This window comes from Malurus melanocephalus, unplaced genomic scaffold, assembly GCF_030028575.1.
Source record: "Malurus melanocephalus ecotype Western Australia unplaced genomic scaffold, MMel_1.1 scaffold_560, whole genome shotgun sequence".
NCBI lineage: Eukaryota > Metazoa > Chordata > Aves > Passeriformes > Maluridae > Malurus > Malurus melanocephalus.
Window position 1 is genome coordinate 10,604 of NW_026623792.1, and position 10,110 is coordinate 20,713.

General features: G+C 57.9%; 2 protein-coding genes across 2 annotated transcripts in view; both read right to left on the reverse strand.

The window, feature by feature from the left end:
* The window catches only part of LOC130583135 (protein Wnt-11b-2-like), a 10,043-nt gene extending 4,166 nt beyond the window's left edge, over positions 1-5,877 (reverse strand). Inside the window, exon 1 of the mRNA XM_057382261.1 lies at positions 5,771-5,877. Coding sequence (XP_057238244.1) covers positions 5,771-5,877 — 107 coding nt within the window. The remainder of the gene's footprint in view (positions 1-5,770) is intronic.
* Positions 5,878-6,417: 540 nt separating this feature from the next.
* On the reverse strand, positions 6,418-9,081 carry LOC130583138 (transforming growth factor beta activator LRRC32-like). Its single transcript, XM_057382264.1, has 2 exons — positions 8,889-9,081; positions 6,418-8,364 (listed from the first exon to the last, which is right to left on the reverse strand). The coding sequence occupies exons 1-2, from the start codon at positions 8,991-8,993 to the stop codon at positions 6,439-6,441; spliced, it is 2,031 nt and encodes a 676-aa protein (XP_057238247.1). The 5' UTR covers positions 8,994-9,081; the 3' UTR covers positions 6,418-6,438.
* Between the last annotated feature and the right edge of the window lie 1,029 nt (positions 9,082-10,110).

Here is a 10,110-nt window from a genome sequence, read left to right on the forward strand (position 1 = left end):
GCCATTCACAGGGTTAGGGACAGGGAGGGGCTGCAGGGGGGTCCAGCTGTCATTAGCAGTGACCGTCCCCAAACAGAACCTGGGAGGGGGGGTTGAGGGATGAGCGCTGCAGGATGTTCCCCCAGCACTGCCAAGGCCACCACTGACYGTGTCCCCAAGTGCCACATCCACACAGCTTTTCAATCCCTGCAGGGATGTGACTCTACCACTGCCCTGGGCAGCCCTTTCCACGAGGAATTTTTCCTAAAATCCAACTAAACCTCCCCTGGCACAGGCCATGTCCTGTCCCTTGTCCCCTGGGAGCACAGCCCGATCCCCCTGGCTACACCCTCCTTTGAGATCAGCACAGGCCCATAATTTCTATCTCTTTTTCTTATTTCCTCTACAAAAACCTTTAAAAAGCACATTTTYCTTGACCCAGAGGGGTGCACATCCCTGAACCAGCACCTGGCAYAGGCACCAGCCCTGGAAGTGCCAGCAGAGCTGCCCAAGGTGCCATGGCYAGGGCTGGCATGTGCCTGTCACAAGGTGCATTTCTCGAGATTTGTCTCTCCTACAAGCACAAAACCAAAAGTGCTGCTTGGAGCCTGTGAGGAACCAGGTGGACTGGGATTTCCCACAGTGGCAGGGACATTTGACACAAGCCCAGCTGACCCCAGGTTTTGGAAAGAGTCACAGGTTGAAACCCGCATTGTAGGCTTTCACTTTCTCCCTGGCTGTGCCACTTCCCCTCTCTCTGGAAGGTGCTTTTCCTTGACAGAACTGAACTAGGGGCTGGTTGTCATCCCCCTGTGACCTCTCACCTTGATAGGACATGCCTGGATGGTCGATTATTGTCCCCTCATGTCCTTCCTTTGACCTGGGATGATTTGAACTAAAACCAGGACAGGCAGTTTGAATCATCATCCTTCCCAAACTTCCCTTGGGACGCTCATTGTGCAGGGGCAATGGCCCTTGAGGGAGGGCTCCAGGCCACTCCCAAATCCCAGGAAGTTACAAGGGGATTGGTTAAARGGCGGAGAGAAAAGAAGGAACACATGGATAACCCAAGCCTATATTCCCTAAATACCAAACCCCACGCTTTGGGCTGTGTCCTTTGTGTCTTCCAGCTTCCTCCTCAGGTGTGGATGATGTTTTGGGGTCTGGAGGATCTCCAGGGGGTTGCCAGAACAACACTGGGCAGCAAGGAAGGCATCTGAATTCCCAGGGGGTTCAGAAGTCTTGAGAATGGTTGGAAAAAGCTGCTGGAAAGCAGGAATGCCAAAAGGAACTGCTCCAGGATGGGCTGGCAGGAGGGAATTCCCTTCCCAGGTGATGGGAGCTGTGAGCAGCACCAGGACAGGGGGGTTTAGTCCCACCCCAGCCCTTCCTAGGGGATGGGAGCTCRCCCTGGCAACTGGGCAAGGGAAGCGGTGCCAGCACAGGGAACTGTGACACCGCTGTCACAGGCTGCCACCTCCCACAAGASGTATTTTTACCAATCCCTTTTCACAGAAAAATTTTGCAATGCCTGAGTAGGAAGAAAAGCACAAGCCCTTCCTTTTAAAGCCAAGCCAGCCCTCCTTTGAATGCCAATTCCTCTTTTTAGCTCAATCCTTGAAACAACCCGAGGGTGAGTGCTAAAAATACCCCTTCCTTCCCCTTCCAAGATGGGCTGGAGGGAAGGAGGGAGGTGGGAGGGGATTCCCAGCCCAGGAGAGGCTTTTCTTCCCCAGCACRGGGGACACCAAAAGGAGCAMGGAGAACATTGGGAAAAGTCCCCCYCACCCACCTGGKGTCAGCCACCCTGGGGACACYGAGAGGGGACAGCTCCAGGGAGGGCTCAAGGGGCAGAGCTGGTGCAGGGTCAGAGGTTTTAGTGGGGGAACAGCCAAGAGTTGTCCTGGATGGCCAAAGGTTGGTGTCCCTCACTCCTGGGGCTCGGACAGCGGCCAAAGCAAACACCTGGGAGTGGTTTGTGCCCTGTGTGGGCACGTGGGGTCCCAATGCCTTGTCCCAGCTCCCCATGGCTCAGGAGGGGACATTTCAGGGGTTCCCCTGCCACCAAAGTGTCCCCTCAGACCCCGGTGACCTCGGTGCCCCATTGCACCCTCACCTCCCGACTGACCCCGTGAGGAGCCACATCCTTTTGCGTGGAGGCTGTGCCAGTGCGGTGACAATGACAGCGACAGTGACGCAGGGGGTGGTGGCACGTGGGTCATGTGGCACTGACGTTGTCCTGCCCCCCCTGGCAGCTGCTGCCACATCCCAGACTGGGGATGAGATCCCCGCTGCTGCTGGAGAGCGGGAACACCCTGTCCCCTCTGGAGAGGGGACAGCAGGAGGGTCACCCCAGAGTGTCGGGAGCCCTTCCTGCCGTGGAGCTCTGCTTTCCTTCAGAGAAACCATCCCCTTCCTCTTTCCAGGGAAAAGCACGGGACAGGTACCGAGAACAGGCTGGGGGTGGCAGGCACTACAGAGCCACCAGTGTCACTGACCCCACAGCCACCCAGAGCCCCAAATCTGGGAGCAGGGACAGATCTGCACCTGCTGTGAGGACACGACACGAGGTGACATTTCCCGGTGCCGGTGACAGCACTGCCTGTCCCCGTGGCGGTGTCCCCCTGCAGGCAGCTCGGGCACAGCTGGCAGGGAGGATCCAGCTGCAGAACATCTGTCCCCCCCGGCCCGGGGAGGTGGCATTCAGGGCAGGGGGACACGGGGGAACACGGGGGGACACGGGGGGACACGGGGGGACACGTTTCCCATCTGCACAGCCCGAGGTGCCTCGGGATGGAGGTTTCAGCCCGGCCGGAGCGCCCTGAGAGGAGCAGAAGTGTCATGAACAACACGCCCGACCTCTCGCCGGGGCTGCGGGGAGCTGTGCCAGTCACGGAGGCGCTGGGGCAGGGACGGATAATGGGAACCAGCCCCGGGCATGGGAGGGACGCGGGGTGGTGTCCTGGAGGTGCCACCAGCCTCTTGTGCCATCCCAAAGCCACAAAGACAGCGCCACATTCACCGGGAGCACATCCCAGGCAGCCAGGATGGCACAAGGATGAGATCMAAAGGATTTGGGAACGGGCACTGCAGCAAAACCTGGGAAAATTAAAGAAATGGTTCCTCCAGCAGMCCTCTGGAAGCGGATGAGCCTTCAGCTGAGTGAAGGGACTCGTTATCTTCCTTATCTTTGCATGATTGGGGAGATTTAGGTTGATTTAGGCTCTGTCTTAACCCAGAAGGGGAGAAACGCTCTCCCTGCTCTCCCCAGCTGGGGTGGCCTGAGGACAGAGATTTGCCAGGAACTTCCCAGGATATCCCTGAGCTCCTGCAGCAGATGAAGCTCTGGATCATCTCCAGGGAAGAAGGAAAAAAAAAAAGATCAGAAAGAGGAAAAGAAAAAGGTGCTGTAACCGAGGGGAGCTGAGAGAAGGTAATTTCCGCCTGGGTGAGTGAAACAGCTCGGTGGAAATTTTTGATAAAAATCTATTCTTCTCTGAAAATGCAGATCCAAGGGAAATGTGAAGGCTTTCCACTGGAAAGAATGAGCTTTGCTGGATTTCTCAACCAGTTCTCTAGAAAATTTGTCAATGGTCACAACATTTTAATCACTGCCGCTTTTTTTTTGTGTCAGACCAAAATTTACGTCCTGCCGCCTTTCAGCCTGACATGAAAATGCAACATTTTTGGCATCGCCRCTTTATTTGTTCAAAATTTAATATTCTACAGATCTTGTGCCCTCCTTTTGGATCAAGAAAACGCTGGAGATGCCAAGACAYGCCTGGGATAGGGAAACCATTTCCCCTAAAGCACGGGAAGCTCCGGATGAGGAGCAGAGCAGAGCTCAGGACAGACCCCGGGTTTCTCCTTGGCCTGGTGCTGGCTCCTGGGGACACAAACATGGTTTGGTGTCACTTTGCTGTCCCCTGGGCCAGCACAGGCTCACCCCATGCCCAGCTCCTGGCCAAGCTGTTCCTGGRGCTGGGAGAAGGGGATCTCGACCTCAGTTTAAATTCTTGGCGAAACCATGGGACCATGACCTGTAATCCCATTTTCCTTTGAGCTGGTACAGGACACAGATATCAGTAATGGGGATAACCCAACACCATTTCCCTGGCTCTTTTTCCACACCTTCACAGCCCCTTCTTGGCCTGGGAAGTTCTCCCTCTTCCCCCCTTTCCCTGGGGGGAAAGATGGAAAGTTGGAAAAATCCTCCAAGATCAAGTCCAGTTATTCGGGATCCTTTACCGTGGGGTAAAACCATCCCCAGGATCCTCCCCACTGTTTTCAGTACATTTTTCAGCAGCTGCTTCAATCCCCAGAGAAAACCCAGGGATCAGCAGCTGCTGTCCCCAAGCGCCACCGCCCCGAAGGGGTCAACCCCCGCCAGCTGCTGCTCGTGGATAAACAGGGCTGGGGACACTCAGGATGGCCGAGGCAGCGCCTGGCACCGGGTGCCGGCAGCACATGGTGTCCCTGAGCAGCCGTGGGTGGTACGTGGTGTCCCCGCCCGTCCCCAGTCCCAGCTCAGCGCCGGGAAGATGTTGGAGGGAGCAGCGGCACCAAGGGCAGGACAGGTCCTGATGATACAAGTGGGAAGCACAGCCTGGGGAGGGGTTAAACGAGGAACAGAGACCACAAAAACGCAGCAGAAACACCCAGCGAAGGCTCTGGGGGTCCCCAAGTGTCCCTGCAATGTCACTGAACGCTGGGGAGGGAGGCTGGCACGGCATCGGGGATGTGCTGAGCTCACCTGCTGCTGTCCCAGCACTTTGTGGCGCTGGAAAAGCAAATCCCTGCCCCAGGGACATTGTGAACTCACCTGTGGACACTGGGAGAGCAGGTGACACCCGAGGACAGGGGACATTGCTGGGGAGAAGCCCCAGGAGGGCACAGCAGCTCCTGGGATGCTCCATACCCAGAGCCCAGCTGGCTGTGGCACCCCAGGGACATCAGTGGGGACAGCACTGGGGATGGAGCCAGGAATACTGGGATGGGAGGGGACGAGGGGTGGTGGCAGCTGTGGCACCTTTGGTGACCTGAGAGGGACATGGGAGCTCCAAGGGGAAGGGGGTGAGGGAGCAGGAGATGCAGGAAAAAGCAGCCCTGGACTGGGAGGYTGAGCTTCCTCCTGTCCCCAAGGTCCTGCAGGGGGGTGACACACAGGGACAGGCTCCCTGCCATTGCCACTCGCTGTGACAGGGCACAGAGCCCTGGAACAGAGGGAAACTGAGGCAGGGTTGGAAATGTGGGGCCACCAAAGTCACCAGGGGTCCTGGAAAGGACAGGAAACTGAAGCCCTGATTTATTTTACACCAAAAAGGCCCTTTTTGCTTCCCAGTAAAACCGTGATAAGCTTGAAAGAAAAAAAAAAAAAAGGAAGAAGAAAATTAGGTAATTGGGATTTTAAGTAACTTCCAAGCCCTTTTGTTCCCACAGTTCCAACCCACCAGGTGTGTGGAGGTGACTGGGCCCAGCTGGGGACTTCCAAGGTGGAACCAAATGGACGGGAAACATTAAAGGTTTATCTGCAGCCTCAGTTTTACCCTTYCTGGAGCTGGGCCAGCCCTCCAGGTGCTCCTCTTTATTCTCTAACACTCCCACTCAGGCCTGGAGAGCTGGACAGGTCACTCAAGTGGTAGATGGACACCCCCTCACAGTGACAATCCCACTCAGYACCTCCTCCTGCACCTTCCCGAGGTGGGGTCTGAGCCCCTGGATCATCCCTGGCTTTGGGGGATGCTCAGAGGGTGCCAAACCCACCCAGCACCATGGCYCAGGCAGCACTCACCCCGTGCTGGGACCAGCTGCCTCTGCCACCGTCACCTCGGGGTCCCAGCACTGAGGGTGGGACACCTTGTGCCAGCCAGGGACAGCACAGACTCCCATTTCTGCCATTCCCGTTACCCCAGTGGATGAAGGCAGGGCGGAATTCCTCCTGGCATCCACAGCAGGGAAAGGCAGCAGAGAGGTGGGCAGGGTCCCACAGAAACCTCCTCCCCACCCCGGCACTATGAGCTGCCCCCAAAAACCAGTGCCAATGCCAATCCCATTCCCATTCTCTGGATTAGGGAATGCTGCAGGAGCAGCAGGAGGGATTTAGCAGAGATTTTAAACATTCTTAAGGGGGYAAGCTGGGAAATGCCCAGGTGGCCCCAGTGGAGACAATTCCCAGTTGGGTGTGATGTGGAGGGAGCAGGGTGATCCCTGCAGCCAGCCCAGGGCTGGGTGATGGGAATTGTGATGGCACCCCAAATTCCATGTGTAATTCCTGGCAGGGATCAGAGGGGATGGGGGAACCTCCCTCCTGGAGAAGGGGAGGTGGCCCAGAGCCCAGCACCCACCACGCTCCCATCACCGCGTTCACAAATCACCAGCGAGACCTAAAGSACAATAATATTATTAATATTAATATTATTAATAATAATTAGAGTTCTGACCGATGGCTGCAGCTCTGGGCTACACTTTGGTGACGCTTTCAGGTGTCCTCTCCTTGGCTGACCCCTCTCCTTTGGGACAGGGCTGGGACACTCCCACCCTGTTTCTCCTGAGTCCAGCACACCCCGGAGCGTTCCGCCCTTTCCTCAGGAGGCAAAAAGCGCCAGCAGTGAGGAGGGAAAGACCCACCAGAGCCACGAGCAGAGCCAGGGAGGCAGTGCCCTTGGGCTGGGGGCAGATCCAGCGGGGTGTGCCGGTGATGCTGGCCGAGATATTCCGGCCGTGCTCCTGGAAGGCACAGCGGGCTCGGGCCAGGTCCGGCACGGCCACTCCGGCCACACGCAGYGTGTCCAGCCAGCCCAGAGAGCAGCAGCTCCAGGGGTTCCCGGCCAAGGACACGACTCTCAGGCTGCGGGACCAGCTCCCAGCCGTGCCCAGGGTCTGCAGGTTGTTATCCCGAATGTCCAGGCTCTCCAGCGGGGAGCAGGAGAGCCCCGTGGGCAGCAGGCTCAGGCGGTTTCCCGACAGGTCCAGCACTCGGAGCGTGCCCAGGCAGGGCAGCGCTGCCTGCCTCTCGTCCATCTGGTTGTCCCTCAGAGACAGCTCCTGCAGGGACATCTCCAGCCCCCCCAGGGCTCCCGTGGGCATGGACAAATCCCTGTTCCCTGACAGGTCCAGGGAGAGCAGCGGGGTCYGGCTGAAGGCGTAGGGCTGCAGCCTGGAGATGTTGTTCTCGGACAGGCTCAGACGCTTCAAGCGGGGAACGTTGTAGAAGGGGGTGCAGGAGTGAGAATCCCCCCCCAAACCCCTGCCCAGGCCACTTCCCCGGCTSTCACAAGGCTGGAGGCTGTTGGAGCCCAGATCCATGGATTCCAGGTGAGGCAAGGAATTGAAGAACCAGCGTGGCAGCACACGGAGGGCGTTGCTGTGGAGGTCCAGTGAGCGCAAGGACAGCTCCGTGCCATTGGAGAGGGATTCCCTGGCCACCTCCTGGAGACAGTTCCTGGCCAGGCTGAGGCTGTGCAGGGAGCCCAGAGGGTGGAAGAAGGAAAATGGGAACAGCTTCAGAAGGTTATTGCTGAGATCCAGGTCAGCCAGACGTGTCAGAGCGGCYGCTGGATGCACGGTCCTGTTGAACCTCTCCATCTCCTTGTAGAGAAGGACAAACTCCCCGGGACGGGGAGAGCCTGGGAGCAGGGAAGCAATGAAGTTGTTGGAGAGGTTTAAGTGCGTGAGATCATGGGCTTTGGGGAGCGCTGGGAAGGAGAGGAGTCTGTTATGGCTCAAGTCGAGCACTTGGAGCAGGTAAGGCTCCGCTGCCTCCTCGGAGAAGAAGAGCTCCAGGGAGTTGTAGCTGAGGTTTAAAACGCGCAGCTGCATGAGGCTGAAGCCAGAGATACAGTGGAGGGAATTCAGAGCCAAGTTCAGCACCTCCAGCTCCTCCAGAGGCTCAAAAGCTCCCTCCTGGATGTCCATGATGTAGTTGTCGCTGAGGTCGAGCTGGCGCAGCCGCGGYGAGCTCCGAAAGGTCCCTGCCAGCAGTTTGGTCATCCTGTTCCCAGAGAGATCCAGCACCCGCAGGCTGGTGAGGTTGCTGATGTACCAGCTGGCCATGTGGCTCTCCAGGTTGTTCACAGACAGGTCCAGGACCTCTATTTTCCTGAGCAAACGGAAGGCRTCCCCGTTAGCCAAATAATTCCGGTCCAGGTGGTTGGAGCCCAGGAGGAGCGAGCGCAGCCGAGGCAGCCGAGCCAGGGCGGTGGCTGACACAGCTTCCAGCTGGTTGAAACACACATCCAGGTACTCCAGCTGCCCAAATCCTGGCATGTAGCTGCCTGACAGGTTTTGGATGAAGTTGTTGGAAAGTTCAAGGTGCTTAATTCCTTGGCCAAGCTCCTCGGGAAACTTCYGCAGGCCAACTCCTTTGCAAGACACCTTCGAGGGGCTCTGTGAAGAGACGGGGGAGGAGTGAATGAGGGGGGGCTACAAACCACAGCTCCAGGCGAGCCAGCTGCTGCCCAAGATGGGCATGAAAAGTGGGAATGAGCGCTGCTCCCCCTTCCCAAGCCCAGCTGGTCCACAGCATCCCTGTTCAGGCAGRGGAAGGGCCCTCTGTAGGCTCCACCTTTCCTCTCGCTCCTGCTCCCTCTGAAGCTGGGAATGTGGAGAATCTGATTTCTCTTGGGGGTACAAAAACCTGCTGTTCCCCATCTAGGCTCCCAACTGCCTCACCAGCATCCCCTGGAATCCCTGCAATCCATCCTCCGAGCACCTCAGGCATTGCAGGCACACGGGAGGCGCTGGGTGCCAGGGACCACCTCGCAGGAGACCAGCTCAAAGGCAGGAAAACAGAGGAAAAACTGGCAAAGTTAAAGGCATGGAGGCTGGAGGGAGGTGAGAGCCACAGGGAGGAGATCCAGAGGGATGCTGGAGCCATCCCAGCCCAGGTGCTGCTCRGAAAACAGCCTTACCTGCCGGCACAGCGCAGAGCTGGGCCTCGTCTCAGGACTAACCCGGGCTCTGAGRATGGCCGGGAGCAGCCAGAGCACGAAACATCCCCGGGCAGCCCAGAGCATGTTGGGCTGCGGCGCTGGCAGCCCCGTCCCGCTGGCAGGCTGGGCAGGAGCCAGGCTCTGTATAAATAGGCTTCAGGATGGGATGGGGGAAGGAGATAAGGCATGTGGGTGTTCGTGCTACGGAAGTGGGAAAAGAAAAGACATCAGCTCGCAGAGGGGGAAAAACGGCACAAAGCCACAGGGAAGGGAAAGAGAAAGGGCAGGATGGGGAGGAGGGAGCTCAGGTGACCGGCTGGACTCGCGGTGACATCAAATGCCAGGAGGCAGMGGTGGCACGTGGGGAAGCTGAGAGGGTTTGGGGGAGTCTCCCTGTGCCAGGGACGGGCTGTGCCAGCTGCCGGGACACCGGGGACAGCTGGCGAGGGCTCTGCAGCCRCCCTGAGCCGGGGACAGCTCCTGGCTGCGCGATCACCTGACTGTCACACCCGGGCAGTGACATTCCCTCCGCATCCCGGCACAGCGCAGCCCAGGGGACTCGGGAAACAACAGCTTCCCAGGGCTCACCGCCCCTTCCCAGCGGGATGTGAGGAGCTGCAATCCCCCTCCTCTTCCTCCTCCTCCTCCTCCTCTCCCTCCCCAGGGGTCTGCGATGTGCCAGTGCCGGGCTCCTCGCTGTCACACCCCCTGTCCCCACCTGGGCTGCCGGGTCACCTCCAGGGCAGGAACCAGAAGGGAACTGTCCCTGCGGCAGCTCCAGGTGGGATCTGTGCACCCGGAGCTGTGCCCCACCCCCAGGGCTGGATTTTTGCGGTGCCATCTCCGTGTCCTTGTGCCACCTAGTGCTGACACAGTCCTTAGGGACACGCCCCTCACGCTTCACGGGCCACTCGCCAAAATGCACAGTTTTGGGTTTTTTTTTGTTCAGAGTGGCCAATTTAATCCAAAGGAGCAACTCCAGGCTGCTSAGGGGCTTCCAAGGATGTGAAGTTTCAGCCATGGAGCTCATGCTTTAATCCTGGAGGTGTCTGGCAGGAAAAAGATAACATACAGACATAAAATACATAAATAAATATAGATTATATATATAATATATACACAGAGTTATACATCTGGAATGTTACCACTCACCCTCTGACAGCTGGCATGGCGGGGGACACTTTGTGAGCATCCCGGGCCA